Source organism: Lampris incognitus, chromosome 2, assembly GCF_029633865.1.
Source record: "Lampris incognitus isolate fLamInc1 chromosome 2, fLamInc1.hap2, whole genome shotgun sequence".
In the NCBI taxonomy this organism is placed as follows: domain Eukaryota; kingdom Metazoa; phylum Chordata; class Actinopteri; order Lampriformes; family Lampridae; genus Lampris; species Lampris incognitus.
The window spans coordinates 118,465,515-118,488,198 of NC_079212.1; the positions used below are offsets into that span (position 1 = coordinate 118,465,515).

Genomic DNA, 22,684 nt, shown 5'->3' on the forward strand with positions numbered 1-22,684 from the left:
ATAAAACCAAGAGATCAGTTTTTGGGGTGCAGATTCATATCCCAAGAGAACGATGATGCAGAGTACGGAGCACAACATCCAAGGAACAGCTCAAAAACAGAAGGTTGATATACTGGAATGGCTCACCAAAGCCCAGACTTAAATCTCATTGAAAATCTTTGGTATGACTTGAAAATTTTTGCTCACTGACACTCCATATAATTTAGCACAGAATAAATTTGCATGGATGAAGTAAGAACAAAAATTCCAAATTAAAGCATGTAAGACTCATACAGACATACTTAAGAAGACTCAATGCTGTAATTGCTGCCAAATGGAATCTGGGGTGGGGTTGAATTTGGACAAGTCTGATAAAGCAATCGGAATTTAATAGCTGTGATGTTAAAAAGAACACTTTGGGTTGGATTGGATGAGCAAACGACAATCATGGAAAGAGGTCATAAATCAGTGTGTCCTATTACTATCTTAAAATGCTATGTTTCAGTTCACATTTGTTGCATTTACTTACAGTATTATCAACTCAACTGAAACTTAAAGAACTTCAAGGACGTGAGCATAATTTCCCTCTATTGAGAGATTCATAATTATGCAATAATTATCATGAGATCTGAATGATGAATTAGTGAAATGTCAATCTTTCTGTGGGACAAAGAACAAAATGGGTGCAGTAAAACAGATTTTTGGGTTTAGGAAACCTCTCCTGGGATAGTCTCACCCAATACCCAAGGTGTAGCCCGGTATTTCATCATTGATATTAAACCTGTTACTTTGCCAAATGCTAATTTTAATTACATAAACTGTTAGGAAATGGTAGATGGAAGGAACCACTTCAAACAACGAAACAATAAATATTTATTGGGTGCTGACATGTATCCACAAACGTTATACTGAAATATTGTTTTAAACTATTTTAAACAATGTATTGTTCTTAAATATGCATATGATGCACTGATTTTTTTTTGACAAAAATGGACACAATTTCTTTTGTAACTCCCAATAAACACACCCGCTCTTGAACAGACCCTAATCCCCCATTCCATGTCACTTCATTACGGTGTATGTGTACTCCACGACTGTTTTCTAAACTATATTCAAGTGTAAATCAAATAAACGCAAAACATACAGGGTTTATTGTAGAATAACTGACATATGAAATATTGTCAAAAAAAAAGTTTCTACATTTGTGCTAAAGTTTCCCCAAAATAGCATGGAACTAGTTTTTTAAATGAGGAATGCAAAAAAAAAAATACAATTAGATTATTTTATGGATGCTGAAAGACAGAGAATTCAGTGTGACACATTTTTCTTCATGAATGTCAAAATATGCTTTTAACATAATAAACATGAACTGCAACCATGTGTGCAAGTTAAAGATTAACTGCTGCTGTTGGGAGAGGTGCCCAGCTCATCACACCACTTCTTGTAAGCTCCATGTAGGATTTCATCGGACGTGTCATTGAAAATCCCTGCATTAAGAAGGAAAGGAGCCAAGAGACAAGATGCATTCATAAGAAAGTATACATTTTGATATGCTTATTTGTTTAAAATACAACTTATGCTATGATAGAGGCTTCTCTGGAGGGGGGAGGTACAGTGTTTACTGTACCTTTGGCCCAATTCGATGCACTCTACTTGGGTCTAAGTTTTGGACCACTCTATCTATTACAAATAGTCATAAAAGCATTTTGACGGCACAAAAAGGCAGTGAAAATGTAGCTTTTAAAATTGAATTAATATACTGAATAATTTACAATTATTCAGTTTTTGGAGGTAGTGGCAGTGATGAAAAGACAGGAGGCGAAGCTGGAGGTGGCAGAGTTGAAGATGCTAAGATTTTCATTGGGAGTGATGAAGGACAGGATTAGGAACGAGTATATTGGAGGGACAGCTCAGGTTGGACGATTTGAAGACAAAGCAAGAGAGGCAAGATTAAGATGGTTTGGACATGTGTGGAGGAGAGATGCCAGGGTATATTGGGAGAAGGATGCTGAATATGGAGCTGCCAGGGAAGAGGGAAAGAGGAAGGCCAAAGAGGAGGTTTACGGATGTGGTGAGAGAGGACATGCTGGTGTGACAGAGGAAGATGCAGAGGACATGAAGAGATGGAAACTGATGATCCGCTGAGGTGACCCCTAACGGGAGCAGCTGAAAGTAGTAGTAGTAGATACTGAATAATTTGCAACAATCAGGTTTCAACAAGTAGGTACTGTTGAGTCACTTAATGACTTCAGTCTAAACTGCAGAAATATGTATTCATATATGCCATATATGATATAAACGGTCATTTGTTTACCTGCTTGCCCTAGGCCAACAGGCAGGGGCATCCTAACAAGGCCACCAGAGTGCTTAAGCCTCTCACATAGAGAGTGCAGCACAAGATCCATGGTGCACTCTGAGTGCCAGACAGGCAGCTCCAGGCCCACCATGCAACTCACAATCCTTTGTTTCTCTTCCTCTGTCAGGAGACCCTTCTCCTGAGATACATACACCATGTATGACATATCAATATTCACTGCCTCCCCATGTAGCAGAGACGGAAGAACTTTCTGCATGGAAAAGAGTGAGAGAATGTGCGTTTTAGCTAATGGTAAAACAAACCTATATGTTGGTGATGAATGATATATGCCTGTGAAAAAAAACAAAACAAAATAATCTCAATCATCTCAATAAAATTTTACTTGAATTGCTATAAGAGGTAGTTAAAAAAATTAAACCGGCTTTGTTAAACTGGTTTTAAAGTGGCATTGGAAGTTGTTCATAGATTGTGTTTAAATATGATTTGTCGATTAGTGAGTCACTTCACAAATATGAAAACAATGAGCCTCATTCATCAATCGTTCATCCGTACAAATTTGTTCTTACACACCCATGGAAGTTTTTAGCCCTGAGGTTTGTCTCAGAGGCTAGTGTAGAACCTAGTTAAACCCTGAATTTAGACATGCATTGGCCAATGCTGATGTCTTTGCAAAACTGGATGATTGCTCATTGCAAGAGGTTGACAATAGATGTTAGGGGGGAGGAATTACAGGTAACCATCAGGCTTTGCTGCTGCCTGTCAGACAAACTTGAGAGCTAAAGAAATTCCATGGGGGTGTAGGAACAAATTTCGGTCACACTTTATTTTACGGTACACTAACAAGACGTGACAAGCCGTACTTTGTATCAAATTAGAGAAAAACTAGAAATAATATGTTCTTTATTAAACGGTAAACAAACACAGTTATACCCTAATTAGACATCATACACCTAAATTATGCTGTAATTAGAAACCGCATACAATGCCATATTAGACCCAAGGAAGCATGTATTAGGCTATGCATTACTTACTACCTACAAACTCAACCGGACTCAGGAAAACATCCAGGCTACGAGGGACATGTGAAGTAGCGACCAGATGTGATTGGTTTCTAATTAGAGTATAATAGTGTCTTCAGTACAGTATATTTTGGGTCTAATACGGCATTATATAGGGTTTCTAATTATAGCATAATTTAAGTGTATGGTGTGTAATTAGGGTATAACTGTTTGTTTATTGTTTAATAAAGAACATATTTCTAGTTTTTGTCTAATTTGATACAAGGTATGGCTTGTTATGTCTTATTAGTGTACTGTAAAATAAAGTGCAGCTTAAACTTTTACATACAAACGATTGATGAATGAGGCCCAATGCCTTCTGTCTACAAAATATAGCATATGCCAGCAAAACTGAACTTTGTATATGTGCAACGAGGAGTCACATACCATTTCCAGTTTGGGACTAATAAGGTGGCCAAAATCCACTAGTCTGTTTAAGTCATCCTCCCAAAGGTTAGGGGCCAGCTCCTCGAGCATGGTCTCAATTGCCACACGGGTCGATAGTGATGCAGCCTCTGAGCAGTTCGACTCATAGCCCCTGCTGTCAGACTGGAACCTGCTATCCAGCAGGAATTTACCATGCATCTCAAGCAACTCAAAGAGCCCTCTGTGTTTCATCAAGGCCATCTGCAGAAAAAAAAGGCATACAAGACAAAACATTTAGAAACTGAACAATGGACTTGCACATAGGATATCCCGCTAACTCTTGGTAGTTTAATCATATATTTACGTTATATTTTCTTTTAATTATACCTTTAACATCTCTGCCATCCCATTAGAGATGTGTCGGCGGGGAACAGTTTGGATGAAAGAGCGGTCTAGGAAAGTAGCTACTGGTGGAATGTAGGAACCAAGCTTGTTCTTACAGTTAGCAAAATTGACCCCAGTCTTTGCCCCTACACTGGCATCAATGTAGGAGAGAAGCGTTGTTGGGATTCGAATGTAAGGGGTGCGTCTTCGATAAAGTGAGGCAGCCAGACCAACGATGTCCAGGCACACTCCTCCACCTATGGCGATGATGGGCTCTGTGCGGCGATCCAGGGAAAACTTATGGGCCTCCTCAAGGATCTTCATGGCCATTTCCATGGACTTATTCTCTTCTGTTGTGGGCAGAGGCAAGATCTTGTACACAACATTGTGGACCTCAAAGTACTCAGTTAACTTTGGGCCATACAGTTTGTAGACTACCTGATCTATAACCACAAAGCGCCTAAGGGGCTTGGTGGTGTTTTTTATGCTCTCCAGCTCCTGAGGGTCCCTGATGTGGCCCAGCAGCACCGTGTCATTGCTTGGGTCCAGCAGGCCTTCGGTCTCTATCACCTTGTAGGTAAAGACAATGGGGCTGACCACTGTCCAGGAAGTGCCCTTCTCAGAGATGCTCTCATAGCTGCAACAGAAGACACAAAAAAAAATACTCTTTAGATCTATAGATTGTTGCTTTAATTCATCAAATTTGTCTGACAATTATGCAATTATACAATACTATGGTATGCAATAGTGGCACCATGGAACAAAGAACAAGCCAAAAGAAGAAGGTATGCAATAGTGGCACCATAGATGTTTTACAGTGCATACCATTTTCTATGTGATTCACTAGGCAAAGAGTTTGGTAAGATTACAGAGCAACCTTGTACATGTTGTCTAAACAGGTAATGCCAGAAGCTAGTTTCTCCAGTAAACTGCACTTCCTTTTATATACTACATATTTTCAATTCCTGTTCCAAGGCAAAAATGTGGAAAAATACCTATAACATGAAAAAAGTAGAGCAGTGGCAAAAACAATTCATGATGGAGTTTGTAGTTAAATGCGTGTTTTTTTTTGTTTTGTTTTTTAATCATTTTCTTGCTGCATTGTGAATATCTGACCACTTGGAGGCATCTTTTGAACATGTGCAAACAAGATTTTCCTGTACACTTCAGAATTCCTTCATCTGCTCATCTGTTATATCATCAATTAAGACCAGTGGGCCAGTTCCAGAGGCAGCTATGTATCCCAAAGCTATGACACTGCCTATTTCATGCTTCAGTTGAGGAGGTGATGTTAAGTCAAATCAGGTTTTATCTATATATCCTCTAATCACAACTTGGTTCCAGAGAGAGGCAAAATCATCTTGCAACTCTCCAAAAGATGAAAATAGAATGCGCTAATGTATGACACCCCCTAGCTTTAGACCATCAATTCAGATGAGGAAAAACACCAAAGGAAAAAAAAGAAAAAAGAAAACAAAAATGAGTAACCTCATGAAGAGCGTCACAAGAGGGATCTCTTGTCCCAAATGGACAGGCATGTAATAAATGCAGAGTAGTCAGAGTGGATAAGCAGCAACATATTTACAATTAATACTCAATGAGGCACTAAATTAATACTTAGGAGGCACTAAATTAACACATAACATACAGCAAGACAATGCAAAATATGAATATTTAACTGTCAAGCATCCTCTACAGAAACGCATCAGATACTGTCCACATAAGAAGGCCATGCACCATCCACAGATGGCCCTATGTCTCTATGATCCCCAAGGGTTTGAGGTCAATTGAGTACCACAAAGCCCTGGTGAAAAGGCCAAGAAGTATTTTATACATTAGCACTTTAAAGGAATTGTTCTAAATTTTATAAATCTATCCCAATTTCATACTCACTGCTCATGTAATACATAGGTAGGTTTCATTTTCAGTCTTCCAGCCTCTTCTTCATACTGGACACCCAGCTCCATCTAGCCATCTAGAGTTCAATGCAATCAGTGGGAGATAAATCCACGATCCTCATTCATTGCAAAAAAAAGAAAAAGACAAAACAAAAACAAACAAAACAAAGCTCCATGGTTTAGCCAAAGCTAACATGATGCTACAGCATCTACCAGTGAATACGAGAGGTCATTTCAAAACTTTACTGTTGTTTTATTGCCAAATTCCCTCTTAATGCTTGCTTTGCTGTGCCACAGTGGAGTGGTGCCTGCTGTTAATTGTTCGAAGGCTGTATTGTAGTAAGTATATCTTTTGGTCATTCTGTTTTCCTTTTAAAAGTAGAAATTGAAAAAAAAAGAAAAACTAATGGTAGGGGCACTTTTTGATTCAAAATTACAAAAGAGAGAAAGCTTGAACTTTTAATGAATCTGAAATTTTGCAACTGCATAGACACAAATGCTGTGGATAAAATAGAAAAACAGGACATTTTGTGGAACTGTATGGCTGTTGAGGTCCTCTCCAGATTACATTAAACTTTCCCATCGATCCTCCCAGCCATTTTATGTTGGTCAGGGTTGTGGGAGGTGCTGGAGCCTTCTGCAAAATGTTCTGCTTATCCGTTATTGCTCTGCTTATTCGTTTTCATGCGAATTTATTCGGTAACAAAGGAGAAAAAGAATATGGAGCAATTTTTCAATTTTGCACCTGTTGTTTCTGAGCAGGAAAATGCAAAATGACTTGTTTTCCATTTTTAAAAGTATGGATTTTGAAAGAAAGTCGAATCATCATTCCATTTTCTTTTTCTTTTTTCTTTTACTTTCAGTTTCTGAAGAAACTGGAATGACCAAAAAAATACACAGACATAGGAAGTACCAGGATAGGAAATAACTGTAACTGATCCTGAAAACAACTGTAAAATATATAAAACTGACAATTCAAATTCGCTATGATAAACTTGCCGTAGCATGTTAGCTTTGGTTGAACCGTGGAGTGCTTTTTTTGGACTGAATGGGGATTTTGGATTTGTCCTTTAGTGATGGAATTGAACTCTAGCTAACAAGCTGGAGCTCCGTGTTCTGTATGATTAGGAAGATGAGTGAGTATAAAACAGGGATAGATTTAAAAAAAATCCCTACTATTCCTTTAAAGTCAGATCTGGCATGGATAGGGAGCCAGTGAAGGGAGGTTAGTATTGATGTAATATGGTTGATTTTTTGGGTTTTAGTCAGGATACTGTACCTGGATTCTGTACCGTCTGAAGGCTTTTGATACCAGCACAAGGCAGGCTGGCAAAAGGGATATTGCAATATTCTAATCTGCATGAAACAAAAGCATTGGCCATACACAAGATACACCAGATTTTAGCAAGCAATATTCTCAAAGCCACTGTGCATACCACAACTTAGGCAAGGCTGCACCACACCCAGGGGTCTCCAGCACAGAGACAGGACAGTGATGGCAGCTGAGGGCTCAACAGCCGGTTTATCAAATCAAAGTTAAAAACGTCAAGGATTAAAACATTTTTTTTGTGTGATTTTTCCGTTTTGCCTCCCCAATTGTACCCGGCCAATTACCCCACTCTTCTAAGCCATCCTGGTCGCTGCTCCACCCTCTCTGCGGAGCTGGGGAGGGCTGCAGACTACCACATGCCTCCCGTGATACATGCGGAGTCGCTACCCGCCCCCCCCCCACCTAACAGTGAGGAGTTTTGCCAGGGGAACGTAGGGCATGGAAGGATCACGCTACCCCCCCCCCCGAACAGGTGCCCCGACCGACCAGAGGAGGCGCTAGTGCAGTGACCAGGACACATACCCACATCCCGTCGGTTCGAATTCTCGTGTTACCTCCGGCTAGCTTGGGCGTCTACAGACATAATTAGCCATGTCTGTGGGAAAGAAGCCGGATGTGGGTATGTGTCCTGGTCGCTGCACTAGCGCCTCCTCTGGTCGGTCGGGGCGCCTGTTCAGGGGGGGAGGGAGAACTGGGGGGAATAGCGTGATCCTCCCATGCACTATGTCCTCCTGGCGGGGCTCCTCACTATCAGGTGAAAAGTAGCGGCTGGCGACTCTACATGTATCAGAGGAGGCATGTGGTAGTCTGCAGCCCTCCCCGGATCGGCAGAGTGGGTGGAGCAGTGACCGGGACGGCTCGGAAGAGTGGGGTACAATTTGGGAGAAAAGGGGGGCAAAAAAACACACACCAAAAAAAAAAAATATATACCCCCATCCGGCCCGCAGACACGGCCACTTGTGTCTACAGAGACGCCCAATCAAGCCGGAGGTAACACAGGGATTCGAACCGGAGATCCACGTGTTGGTAGGCAACGGAATAAACCACAACGCTACTCGGATGCTTCAGGATTAAAACCTTTAAAATCACCAAGACATCAAGTTTGTGTAGTTGGAGCGAGAGCTATGTGGATTCACATCTCCGCGACTCAAGCTCTCTATCTCTCTCGTGCATCTTTGTTTGGGAAGTAGATCTAATCTGGACCTGTTTTATCTGCATTTACTCAGGGCAACTGGTCCACACCTGTCTGCCACGTTATTCGATTATATCAAAAAGACATTTTGAGTGGAAGTTTATTGGTTTTGAGGTGATATTGAGAGGTAAAGTGAAGAGAGATATGCAGATTTAGCTGCTAATAATGTGCTCTTACATAATAACTAAGTAGACAATCATGCCATGAAAAAAAACTACTTCAGGTTTAGATGTGTGCGTGCTATTTACGCTCAAGCTTCCAACAGGTCTGTTTAGGAGCACATGTCTCATCAGTAAACCAAGGTACTCACTTCTCAGCGTGCTGAATTTTTGTAGTTAGCAGTGCCATTGAACTCTATAAAACTTGATGCACGTCCACATGGACGTGGCAAATATAATTTTGGTAATTTGGTGACCCGCGCAGTCATACTCTGACTCACCGGATGTACACTGTTAGTATAAGTCTGCCATTGGCTAACTATTTCAGCCGGAAATCTCCTCCCCTTCCTCTATCTGCGTGCTACCATTTTCAAAGTTCCCGTCGCTACGTGAAACAACCATACACGTATAGATGCCGGAAGAGTGGGGCAATTGGCCGGATACAACTAGGGAGAAAAAAAAGGGGGGGCATCTGTAATGTTCTCTAGAACAGTGGTTCTCAACCTTTTTGGGGTCCTGGACCCCCTGCGTATTTTTGATCTACCCTGAGGACCCCTCCACCTGATCTTGGGGGAGGGGGGTTGCAATTTGATAGAAACAGAAGAAACTGCATTTTAAATTGCATTATAGCATTTATTCACTCTTTGGGGCAAAAATAAGAGCTTTCAGTTGTAACTTAGATATAGTTAACAAAACAGAATTCTAATGCAGTAACTTTCAGATATATGTAACAAAACAGAATATGTATTCAGTAACTTTCAGATATATGTAACAACAGAATTTTTATGCAGTAAGTTTTAACAATGCAAACGGGAGCGAGATCCCTTATTAAAATACAATAAATTACACTTGTGAAACAGATGTAATTAGAGAAAAAAGTCCTGTTACCCTTTATAGTTTAGGTAGATAAAGGTCTCAGTCACATTTGAGTAAAATAATCCTATTTCTATAAATGTCATAGGATCTTTTTTAAAAAAAATATTTTATTTTCACGGACCCCTTGCAATTACACCACGGACCACTAGAGGTCCGCGGACCCCCGGTTGAGAAACACTGCTCTAGAATATAATAGCCCGTTTGGCTGTAAGGATGTGATACAAGCACTCCTATTGGCTGTTAAGTTAGCTGCAAGCTGAGCGGTCCATCTGACGCATGAGTACGCAGGGGAACCACATAATCGTCAGTCTATGTTTAGCACTCAGACGAGTCATTACTGCGGAGCTAGCTACTGTATGATTGTAACCGTCACCGTTGAAATAAAGACACTGAACTATAAAGTCGTCGTCGGATCCCTCCATAGAGACAGAAAGTCAGACATGGTGTCAGAGTAAAAGCGTGAAAAGGAGAAAAAAGAAGAAACGGAAAAGTCAGAATGGACGTCGCTGGAGTTCCTGCACCCCGCATGGACTGGGAAGCTAGCAGTCTGCCCGAAGCATGGTGCAAGTTTAAACTGCACGTCGAGTTGATGTTTTCTGGACCTTTAAAGAGGTAATCGGAGGAAGAAAAATGCAGCTACCTACTGATTTGGGTAGGAGAAAATGGACATTTACAATACATGGACGCTCTCAGAAGCGGAAGGAAAGTTGTTGGAAACATACTACGGTCGTTTTGAACGGTATGTAAAACCCAAAGCAAATGTGATCTTCGCGCGCTATAAGTTCCATGGAAGGGCACAGGCAGCTAGCGAGCCTTTCGAACAGTTTGTGACAGATTTGAGACTGCTTGTTAAGGACTGTAATTATAGAGAGAGTGAAGAGGAGATCAGAGACCGTATCGTTTTTGAAGTTCATTCACCGAGAGTGAGAGAGAAACTACTGAACATCGGTTCCGAGCTAACATTGGAAAAAGCAATAGACGTTGCTAGGTCTCATGAACTATCACAAGCACAGCTCAAAACCATTGCTAGCACCAGCACGGGCACGCGCGAACAGGCTGTGCATGCAATCGGTCGGGATGCAACAAAGAAGAAGCATTGGAAAAGGCGCGAGGACGACACAAAATGGCGCGCAGCGTCAGACAATGCCTCATGGAGAGCGAGAGACAACAACCGCAGTAAAGGATGCAAATACTGTGGGAACAAGATTCACAGTGGAAACGAAACCTGCCCAGCAAAAGGCAAGCAATGCAACAGCTGCAGCAAATGGAACCATTTGCTGCAGCAAAAGGCATACACACTGTGGAGGAAAATGAGTCTGACAGATGCTCAGACAATGAAGAACTGTTCATCGACGCATTGACACAAGGTAAAGACAGTAAAAATACGGATCAAGTTTTCACTGATATGCAAGTAGGTCCAAACAAAAACACAGTCAGTTTTAAAGTAGACACTGGGTCCTCAGCTAATGTCATTCCCACACAAGCTTTCAGAAGACTGGGAATACAGAGTGCATTGCAGCCCTCCACTCGCCCACTATATGGCTATGGTGGTGAGCGGCTCGTCATTCAAGGTAAATGTGACCTGAAATGCCAGTACAAAGGCACCCAGTCAATGTTGAAGTTCTATGTTGTTGACACACAGGCACCACCTGTGCTAGGATTAAAAGCATGCCTAGACTTTGGACTGATCAAGCTCATACTGTCTGTATCCAACACACCCGAGGTATCACTCATTGAGGAGTACTCAGATGTTTTCAAAGGAATAGGACTGTTTCCTGGTGAATGCATAATTCACGTTGACCCAAATGTAACACCTGTGGTCCACCCACTGAGGCGCGTTCCAGTAGCCTTACGCGACCGTCTCAAAGAGGAGCTACAGAACATGGAGAAGCAACAGATTATTGTGAAAGTCACCGAACCGACTGAATGGGTCAACTCAATGGTGGCAGCAGAAAAGCCACGCACAGGAAAGCTCAGAGTGTGCCTCGACCCGAAGGACCTAAACAAGGCTGTGAAACGACCTCTTTATCCTCTACCTACCCTCGACGACATCACCTCCAAACTGGCAGGAGCCTGCTATTTCAGTGTCATGGATGTTCGCTCAGGGTACTGGGCGATAAAACTCACAGAAGAGTCGTCCAAGTTGACAACATTCAACACGGTGTTCGGAAGATATTGTTTCCTTCGTCTACCTTTTGGGTTGATCTCCGCCCAGGACGAGTTTCAACGGAAGGTTGATGAGACCTATGAAGGTCTACATGGATTCACAGCGGATGATGTCCTCGTATATGGAAAGCGCAAGGAGGAGCACGACAGCAATCTCCGAGCCATGTTGCAGTGCTCCAGAGAGCGAGGAGTGAAACTCAACCCGGAGAAGAGCACGATCTGCACCACCGAGGTCAGCTATTTTGGGCATCGCATCACAAAGGATGGAGTCAAGCCTGACCCAGCCAAGATTGCAGCTGTGAGAGACATGGAGCCACCCAAGGACAAGGGTGAGTTGGAGACAATCCTCGGTATGGTTAACTATCTGTCCAAGTTTGCCCCGATGCTCTCAGATATCAACGCACCCATGGGTCACCTGCTGAAGGAGTCAAGTGAATTCAGATGGGATGCGCAGCATGTCGAATCTTTCAGGAAGATGAAAGAAGTGATCACACGTGAACCAGGACCAGTCTTAGCCTACTATGACCCTGGTAAAGAGCTCAGACTACAAGTCGACGCATCGAAGTACGGACTAGGTGCAGTCCTGCTACAGGAAGAAAAGCCCATCGGATATGCATCCAAATCGCTAAATGACAGTGAAGTCAATTACGCACAAATAGAGAAAGAGCTATATGCTATTCTGTTCGGATGCAAGCGTTTTCACCAATACATCTATGGTCGTCATGTCATTGTGGAGAGTGACCACAAACCGCTTGAGTCCATTATGAGAAAACCACTCGCAGCAGCGCCTCCGAGACTACAGCGGATGATCCTCCAGCTACAGCGGTATGACTTCACCATCGTGCACAGACCAGGCAAGGAGATCCATGTGGCAGACACGCTGTCCCGCAAGTCACTCACAGACCAAGATGACAGCCTCAGAGAAGGCATGGAAATGCAGGTACATACAGTGTACAGTGGCCTGCCGGTCAGTGACACGAAACTGACAGAGATCAGAGCTGCGACTGCCGCAGACACACAGCTCACAATGCTGAGAGAGACAATCAGAGAAGGATGGCCTGAGGAGAGGAGAAGATGCCCTCAGAGAGTTGCAGAATACTGGAACCACCGAGATGAACTGTCAGAGATGAATAACATTTTGTTTAAAGGCGAGAAAATCATCATACCTACCTCGCTCCGCGCAGAGATGTTATCCCGGATACACACGGGACACAGGGGCATGGAGAAATGCAAGCAGAGAGCCCGTGACATAGTGTTCTGGCCTGGTATGAACAAGCAGATCAAGGAGATGGTTGGACAGTGCCTCACTTGTCTCACCTACAGACCGTCAAATACTAAAGAGCCTATGACCAGCCACAAGATCCCGGACAGGCCATGGCAAGTAGTCGCTACTGACTTGTTCACCTGGAACACACCTGTCGACAGCTTCAGATCACCAGCCCAGCTGCTCATGAGTCGTCGTCTACACTCAATTCTACCCAACACACACCAGCAGCTTCAGCCCAAGGTCGTCAGTCACAGAGACACGCACGCCAGGAGAGTCCAACGTCAGCTGCAGCAGAAAAGGTGCTACGACAGGTCAGCGAAGCCGCTGTCACAGCTGCACGAAGGACAACACATCAGACTCCAGGAGCACGGCTGTTGGAAACCAGCAGTTGTCATCCAGCCAGCGGATACCAACAGATCCTACCACGTCCGCACAGCTGAAGGACAGGAGTACAGACGAAACAGACGTCACCTCCTGGACACAAAAGAAACACACACTGACACTCACACTAACACAGGCACTGACGAGAAATATGGTCAACTCACAATTCACAACACACCACACGTCTCACATGCAGCGGCTGAGACAGCCACAGAGACTGTCCCCTACCAGACAAGGTATGGACGAGCAGTGAAGCCCAGAGAGGTTCTGGACCTGTAATGTACAAGGGTGTAGGCGGATCGCTGCCCTTATCTAAAAAAAATGTTTTATTGTAAATGTTGTTGTGATTTGTATTACCTCTTAAGTGTTTGATTACTTACCGTAGTTTAATATGCATACAGTAATATTGAATGAATGATATTACCTGTTTTATTAAGAGTATTGACTCTATCAGTGATTACTATAAAATGTGTTTTCTTTCGTCCGGATTGTTCATATGTTTGATATAGGACATGTGCTACTAATGTTGGGAGTCTAATGTTTAATTTCAATTTGTTAAGAAGGGGGATGTAATATTCTCTAGAATATAATAGCCCGTTTGGCTATAAGGATGTGATACAAGCACTCCTATTGGCTGTTAAGTTGGCTGCAAGCTGATTGGTCCATCTGACGCATGAGGACGCAGGGGAACCACATAATCGTCAGTCTATGTTTAGCACTCAGACGAGTCATTACTGCGGAGCTAGCTACTGTATGATTGTAACCGTCACCGTTGAAATAAAGACACTGAACTGTAAAGTCGTCGTCGGATTCCTCCATAGAGACAGAAAGTCAGACAGCATCCAAACAAACAAAAAAACAAACAAACAAATAAATAAAATACATTGACACCGTCCTGGGCACGGGATCGCAAATCAACGTCGCCGCCATATTGGACGGGGCAAGGCCTGCTTGTAAACAAATACAAGTAAACAGGGGAGCTGTGGTTTTTCTGGATAAAAAGCACTACAGCGTTTGCATTTCTCAACCGATTTCAATGAGTTGTTCTTATATTCAAGGGTTTATTCGGCGTACAAAAAAAGTGTCTCCAGTTACTTAGAGTCTCGATAGGCTATAATCGCTGCTAGACGCTCAAGAGAGGAGTGCGCATCAACGTTAGGTTTACATGAACTGAAATGCTTACGTGGTGGGAAATAATTAATTGTCATTAGGAATTCTAAAAACTATTTTGTTTTCTTGATGTCTTTCTGAGGGATGACACAAATGCCATAATTTCATGAAATCTCAAATGGCCCTTGAGTGTTGCACAGTGTAAACTACTAATAAGACACTTTAGTCTCTAGCTAAAGGGTCTGACCCTTTAGTCGAGCGGTTAATGATGTCGCCTTGTGGTGCAGTACACTCCGTATCGAATCCCGCACCGGGCGAAAAAATAACCGGTTGCAGTGGTGGGATCCGGAAGTGTGCAGATCCTCAGAAGTCTCTTCGGAGCGCGGGAATAACAAAGCGCGAGGGCGTGCTTCCGGGGAGGGTGACGACTGTAAAAAACTAATAAGACACGTTAGTCCCTAGCTAACGGGTCTGACCCTTTAGCCGAGCGGTTAGTGATGTCGCCTTGTGGTGCAGCACACCCCGTAAAGAATCCCGCACCGGGCGAAAAAATAACCGGTTACAACAGTATCAGTCTGTTGTGTTGAGTATCAATATATGCTGCTTTTATCCCATCTTTTTAAGAGGAAAAGGAAAGCCTTTCACCTTTTAACTGGTCAAATGATGTCTCCACAAGTATTAAAGGAAAATAAGCCAAATCCATGCTTGACAAATGTGAGTTTCAACAATTCCTTATGACAATGAATTATTTTCCACCACGTAAGTAATTCAGTCCATGTAAACCTAATGTTGATGCACACTCCTCTCTTGAGCGTCTAGCAGCGATTATAATCAATTTTATTTGTATAGCCCATTATCACAAATTTGCCTCAGGGGGCTTTACAGCAATACAACATCCTGTCCTTAGACCCTCGCATCAGATAAGGAACAACTCCCTAAAAAAAAAAACCTCCTTTAACAGGAAGGAAAAAAAACAGGTAGAAACCTCAGGGAGAGCAACAGAGGAGGGATCTCTGTCCCAAGACGGACAACGTGCAATGGCTTTGTGTTTACACAATTTACAGAATACAACATTGAAAGAGGATAAAAATTATAATGGAATTATAAGATGTATGAAGAATATGACGAGAGGATGCCAAGCAGTGTCCAGAAGCCACTGGAACAGCCCAGGACCTGAGCCACATGACCACCATCACCATGTAGACCTGGCAGGAGGACAGACTACAGCACACAGGCAAGACTCACGTCACACCATTCACATACACGGGAGAAGAGACAAGAAAAGACGTTAGTCGTGTTACCTCCTACTTGGTCGGGCGTCCCTACAGGCGCAACTGGCCGTGTCTGCGGGTGGGAAGTCGGATGTGGGTATTTGTCCTGGTTGCTGTAATAGCGCCCCATCTGGTCGGTTGGGGTGCCCCCCGGATCGGCAAAGAGGGGTGGAGCAGTGACCGGGATGGCTCAAAAAGAGCGGGATAATTGTACAATTGGGGAAGAAAAAGGGGGGAAATTATATATATATATATATAAAAAGACGTTAGTCACACATCGGGGAGAGAGAAGGATATAACATTGAAACAGGATAACAAAATTGTGTCTCTCTCTCTATATATATATATATATATATGTGTGTGTGTGTGTGTGTGTGTGTGTGCATGTGTGTATATGTATGATGAGGAGGATGCCAAACAGTGTACAGGAGGTGACCACCATCACCATGGAGACCTGGGAGGAGGACAGACTATACATGCACACAGGGGAGACTCACATCACACCATTCACATACACAGGAGAAGAGAAAGGAGAAGACATCATTCAGAGAGAGAGAGAGAAAAGACATGAGAGAAGAGAACAGTTTGTAATAATCTATACTCTATAATCTTGTCGGTAGAACAGGGGTTGGTAAATTCATTGAGACAGAAACTGACACGCCATGCAGTACAGGTTGTGAAGCACTCGATTTAAAAGGCAACTAATTGTAGGCGAAGGCAAAAAGATGAGTTTTAAGTTTGGATTTAAAGGACTCAACAGACTGTCTGATGGCAGCAGGCAGGTTATTCCACAATAACCGGGCCCGATAGGAAAAGGCCCTGCCACCAGCTGACTTCTTTTTAACTTTGGGTACACACAGGAGCCCTGTATTTGAGAGCGAAGAGCTCGAGATGGAGTGTACGGTTTAAGGAGATCAGACAGGTAAGATGGGGCAAGCCCATTTAGGATTTTGTAAGTCAGCAGAAGCACCTTGTATTCTGATCTAACATGGATAGGAAGCCAATGAAGGGAGGCAAGAATTGGTGTAATATGGTCAAATTTTCTAGTTTTAGTTAGGACTCTAGCAGCAGCATTCTGACCCATCTGAAGACGTTTAGCACTAGAATGTGGCAGACCTGAAAACAGAACATTACAGTAATCAAGTCTGGATGAAACAAATGCATGTATTAGAGTCTCTGCATCAGCCATGGACAGGAAAGACCAAATTTTAGCTATGTTACGTTAGTGAAAAAAGGCAGTGTTGGTGATGTCTTTAATGTGCTTATCAAAGGAAAGGCTGGAATCAAACGTAACACCAAGATTATAGCCTAACTATCAATCTTCTAAGTAACTGGAGATAAAACTTGTTATTCATGGAGATCATAATCCCTTCAATATAAAAACGACTCACTGAAATCGGTTGAGAAATGTAAATGTCAGTGCCCCCCCCTCCCCCATTTTCTCCCCAATTGTACCTGTCCAATTACTCCACTCTTCCAAGCTGTCCCAGTCGCTGCAGGGCTGCAGACTACCACATGCTTCCTCCGATACATGTGGAGTCACCAGCCGCTTCTTTTCACCTGACAGTGAGGCGTTTCGCCAGGGGACTGTAGCACGTGGGAGGATCACGCTACTCCCCCCCAGTTCCCCCTCCCCCCTGAACAGGCACCCCCACCGACCAGAGGAGGCACTAGTGCAGTGACCAGGACACATACCCACATCTGGCTTCCCACCCGCAGACACGGACAATTGTCTTTAGGGACACCCGACCAAGCTTGAGGTAACACGGGGATTCGAACCACCAATCTCCCTGTTGATAGGCAATGGAATAGACCACTATGCTAGCCAGATGCCCCCATTACAGTGTTTTTTTTATCTATAAAAAACTGCTACTCCCCCATTTACTTTTGTTTGTTAACAGGCCAGTCTTGCCCCATCCAATATGGTGGCAACGTCGACATATCACAGCAACGTGCAGAAGCGGCCAATGTGGCGTCTATATATGTATATGTATATGTGTATATGTCTATGGAAACAGCAACAACCTTCAAGCTGGCAAACCTACATGCTGAAATGACAAGTTCCCCCCACACTTTTGCAAGGGCACCATTGCCATATGCTGGGCTTAGAGTCACCCAAGATGACTGTATTTCTTTAATACAATCACAAAGAAGCCAGAGTGTTTTCCTCCTATACCACAATGACAATGGGTTGAGCCAGACCTTTCGCCAGCGCTAAAACACACAAAGTATGGAGATGGGTCTGGCTATGTGAGACTAACAGCTCTGACACACCACGGCACAGTTTATGAAGAGGTTAGATTAGGATGAATGCATTATAAGCAGTTAGAGTTGGGATGACCTTCGATTTGGCCAATCAAATAAGCTCCTCTCTTACCCTTTAAATGCACTGTGGAGTAAATGCAATTTCAAGCTAAAATGGACACCAAATTTGTACTACGCCAGCAGATTTGCATTAACACACCCCCAGCTGCACAACACCACCCAGCTTGGGCCACAAAACTACCAAACAGATGCAAGCAGGGAAAAATCCATGTTGCACTTGAGAAACTGCCAATCAGCCTGCTTGTGTGTGTGTGTGTGGGGGGGGGGGGGCGTGCATGTGCACGCACGTGTACACCCTCGCTGCTCTGCACCAGCACAAAATAAGAACCCATTGAATTCAGTAAATTAGAAAGAGTTCAGATCACTGGTGAAATTGTCCACAGTAGCATTCATAACAGTGAAAGGAGCCAGGACTAGTGGCAATCCATCACCAAGTGCTACTGAGGTACCACCACATGCCAGATACCAAAAACAATGCCAAAAAGGCCCAGATTGTAAAATATTGAAAATATATATTTATTTGTGTATTTTTTATGAGACTGTATTTACACAAATCTATTTTTTTATACTGGATTTTACTATTTGTATGTAAGGGTGGCACTCAGTCACATGCGTATTTGCTGCCACTAACATAAGCATTTTAATTTGTGCATTGCCATATTTATTACTGTTGTCTCCCTGTTCTCTATGTCATGTGGTATGTACAATATGTGTAGATCCATTTATTGTATGACTGGTGGGATAGGCTCCAGAATCCCCATGACCCTGAGAGCAGGATAAGCGGTTTGGATAGTGGATGGATGGATGGAGGCTGTATTTAGTACTGTATGTGAAAACAAATCTCTCATAGGACAATGAAGTATCTATCTGTATGTGTGTGTGTGTGTGTTTTAAAGTATCTATCAGAGGGCAGCTACAGAGTAATGATAGGTGATCCCTATATCTGGGGTCTCGTGTATAAGAATATTAAAACGGCAGTGCTAATCAATCAGTATCAAGCGTTTTATTTTAATGTCAAATCTGTTTTTAGAGAACACTGTACATGGCAAGACTCAATATTTATCCAACCCAAAGACAAATAATATCTCTGGTCACATAACAGTCAAGGTTGCCATTACTGCATGTTGATTCAAGTGGCCAAGTAACTTCTAAGCAGCTTGATTTATGAATGTGTTTTAAATAGTTAGAATTTACTCAACAGTAACATTGAACTACTTCACATCACATGTTTAAGTAAATCCAACATTTTTTTGTGTGCACAAAATGCAATGTACAACCGCTGGCAGCAACTGTCAGGGATATTTTGCTTTACAGGGTAAATGCAACTTTTTGAATTTTATTCAGCTGGAGTGTGTGAACTGGATAGGACAGGCTGGCTGTTGTACTTAAGCCAAAACATGAGTATGACATAGCTGCACCACTTATGGTCATCCCTTCCTCTTAACTGGAGGAGCTTCATGTTTGTTCTCTCAGCAGTAGTTAGACAGTACTTTTCCTCACCAAACAAGTCAAATCCCCCAGTGTCCCCATAAAGACATTAGAACTGGCAACCCTCTAGTCACAGGCGTACTCGTTTTCAAAATTGTATAGGTAACAAAATGCGTCTTTTTTTTTTGCACATGAGAATAATAATTTTAAAAAAAACACACACATACACAAAAGGCAACCAAAAAAAGTAATGAAACTAAGCACTTTGCTTCATTTCTAGCTCCTATTAAATTACTTTAATATATCACCAACAGTAGCGGCTGTGGGAAGAACTATGACATACTCACATTTTGGCAGCAGACACACAGCCCTTTGTGGTCTTGCTCAATTTTTTCCCCACTTTGCGTCGCCATGTGTCTTTCACCTGCACCAAGCTAAACTCTTTCTGCTTTTTTTTGTTGTCATAAACCGTATCAACCAGAGGAGTCTTTCCCATGTTAGTGTGAATGAAGCCGGTTATGATGGCAAGCCTACACAGAAGCAGTGGCTCAGTTTCTGTAAGAGCAGGCAGAGCACCTGTGCAGCTTATTTATACATGGCTGAGCCTTGAGGTGAAGGAGGAGCATAGTCCTCCTTGGTGCTTTACATGCTCTTAGCATATACGTAACTCACCATGTTTGTCATCTTACTTAACTACAATGCTAACCTTACACAACATTTTAATTTCCAACCAGATAAGCAAATCCTATACATGAGACCCCCCCCCCCCAACTCTGTTTCCATGTAACACCATGATTGAATTGAAAATTGGAACTAACTGTGACAACTGCAAGCTGCTGGCTATAATTATATGCTCTTTTTTTCCTTTTTTTAAAATAAATCAAGTTCTTAAAAAATGTTCCAAAATGGATCATAATCTTGATTTTTGCCCAGATAATTGAAGGGCATTAACTATTTTTATCGATTAAGAGCCATATAAAGCTGTATCGCTGGTTTCACAACATGTTTGGATGATGTAACGTACCTTCGCACCTTGGATAACAGTACCATCCTAAAATCAGGAATAGATGAGGATTATGCAAATGAAATTTGTTATTAGACACAATACCAGAGGTTTTTGTCGCATTATTTCAACCACATATTCTTTTCCTTCGCTAATCTTTTTTATGGTCAACCGCGCCCCCTGGTGCCTACTTCCTGGCGGCGCCGAGCTTTCGACACCGTCCACGGCCTTTCCCACCCGGGAGTGAAGGCCTCGACCAAGCTGGTGAGCGTCAAGTTTGTTTGGCCTGGGCTCCGTAAGGATGTTAGAGCCTGGGCCGGCTCGTGTGTGGCGTGCCAACGCGCCAAGGTGCACCGCCATACCAAGGCCCCTTTGGCGCCGTTTGTGGTTCCAGAGAGGCGGTTTGACCATGTCAATGTTGACCTGGTGGGTCCCCTGCCCCCCTCCCGTGGTTATACGTTCCTCCTCACTATTGTGGACAGGGCCACCAGGTGGCCAGAGGCTATTCCCTTGTCCTCCACAACGGCAGCAGAGGTAGCACGGGCGTTCATCGGCTGCTGGGTGGCCCGTTTCGGCACGCCGGGTGACATCACGAGCGACCGGGGCTCCCAGTTTACCTCGGAGCTCTGGACGGCGGTCGCTGAGCACCTGGGGATGAAGATCCACCGCACTACGGCGTACAACCCGCAGAGCAACGGACTTTGTGAGCGGTTCCATCGGGACATGAAAGCCGCTCTGCGGGCAAGCCTCACTGGCTGCGACTGGATGGACCGGCTCCCATGGGTCATGCTCGGCCTGCGTTCGGCCCCGAAGGAAGACCTCCAGACCTCCTCCGCTGAGCTGGTGTATGGCCAGCCCCTGCGAGTTCCGGGGGAGTTTCTTCCGGATGCTACGGCTCCCTGGTCGGCCGCCTCTCACCTCAGTGCGTCCCGTAGCGCTGCCGGTGCCTTCGCTCCCGTTCCGATGTCTCAACACTGCCTCCCCCGGTCCTACGTCCCCAAGGATCTGCCATCGGCGAGGTACGTCTTCATTAGGCACGACAGCCATCGGTCCCCGCTGCAGCCCCCCATACGACGGGCCCTTCCGCGTCCTGGAGGCGGGGGATAAGAACTTTGTGTGGTGGACATGGGGGGCAGGCCGGAGCGGGTCGCTATAGACCGTCTCAAGCCCGCTCACTTGGACATTGGGGAGCCAATGCAATTGGCCCTACCCCCGCGGCGGGGACGCCCTCCTAGGTCGGCCCCGGCACCTGCCTCTGTTCCTGCTTCGGCCCCGCCTATGGCCCGGGTTTCGGCCCCATCTGTTTCCCCTCCTGTGAAGCGCAGCCGTTATGGCCGCAGGGTCTGCCCCCCGACTCGTCACCTGTTTTCCCCGTGACTTTGCACTATGTCATTGACTGTTCTGTTGTAGAGTCTATTTTTATGTTCATGACTTGCATTTTTGCTGTTTTGCATTGTTTTGTGTAGGTGAATTCTGGGGGGGCCTGTGTGGTGACCCACATCTATATAACTAGAGACATTCACCTAAGAGATAATGCACTTCCGCTTCCGGTACAGAGTTCAGTGTCGTTGTCGAACGTATGACATGCAAAGTTGGAGCTAGTAAACTACCTCGACTACGTCTACTCTCACGTCTCCTGTCTCGTTGTTTTCTAACTCCACAATATCTAACATACAAAAAAAAATTTGGTCTCCCCGTCTGCCGCCCAATGACGACCCTGAGAGCAGGATACGCGGTTTGGATAATGGATGGATGGATGGATGGATGGATGGAAAACGCGTTTTTTTTAGCAGTATAATTGCATTGTAAACTAAAATGTATTCTTAAGCATGCATTTTGCCAATGGCATTAATACAAGAACATTTAGTATCAGTGTTCTGTCAGTGCCATGACAGGCCAATGACAGGAATTAGTTAGAAAAAAAAAGTTTATGGGACTTCTTCGTCTCATGTCTTCTGTCAACTGTAAAATACCACGAGACAATGGGTTGGGGGCGGGGTCTCGTTCTTCTTCGTGTAAAACCATTAACGTTTCTTTGCAAAACAACTTTTTTCTTTGTTTCACTTCGCTTTTAAAGACTACATTTCGACTTTGAGTGCACACATGTTGACGTAAGCCGGTGATCTCGGCCTGATATTCTTATCTCAGTTGGCTAAATTGCTATCAGCCCTGATA

General features: G+C 43.7%; 1 protein-coding gene across 1 annotated transcript; it reads right to left on the minus strand.

Annotated features, from left to right (window-relative positions):
- Window positions 1-1,374: 1,374 nt before the first annotated feature.
- On the minus strand, window positions 1,375-20,002 carry eevs (2-epi-5-epi-valiolone synthase). Its single transcript, XM_056301513.1, has 5 exons — window positions 19,854-20,002; window positions 4,108-4,741; window positions 3,742-3,981; window positions 2,294-2,546; window positions 1,375-1,466 (listed from the first exon to the last, which is right to left on the minus strand). Exons 1-5 carry the CDS (start codon window positions 20,000-20,002, stop codon window positions 1,375-1,377), a joined length of 1,368 nt encoding a protein of 455 aa, XP_056157488.1.
- Between the last annotated feature and the right edge of the window lie 2,682 nt (window positions 20,003-22,684).

Bases quoted from the DNA above. Each gene is read 5' to 3' on its own strand.
- eevs (XM_056301513.1), bottom strand. From the start codon at position 20,002: ATGGGAAAGACTCCTCTGGTTGATACGGTTTATGACAACAAAAAAAAG. The intron at 2,547-3,741 runs GTATGTGACTCC...TTTTCCATGCAG, and splicing joins TTAGTCCCAAACTGGAAATG to AAAGTTCTTCCGTCTCTGCT. The intron at 1,467-2,293 runs GTAAACAAATGA...TTCTTAATGCAG, and splicing joins TGTTGGCCTAGGGCAAGCAG to GGATTTTCAATGACACGTCC.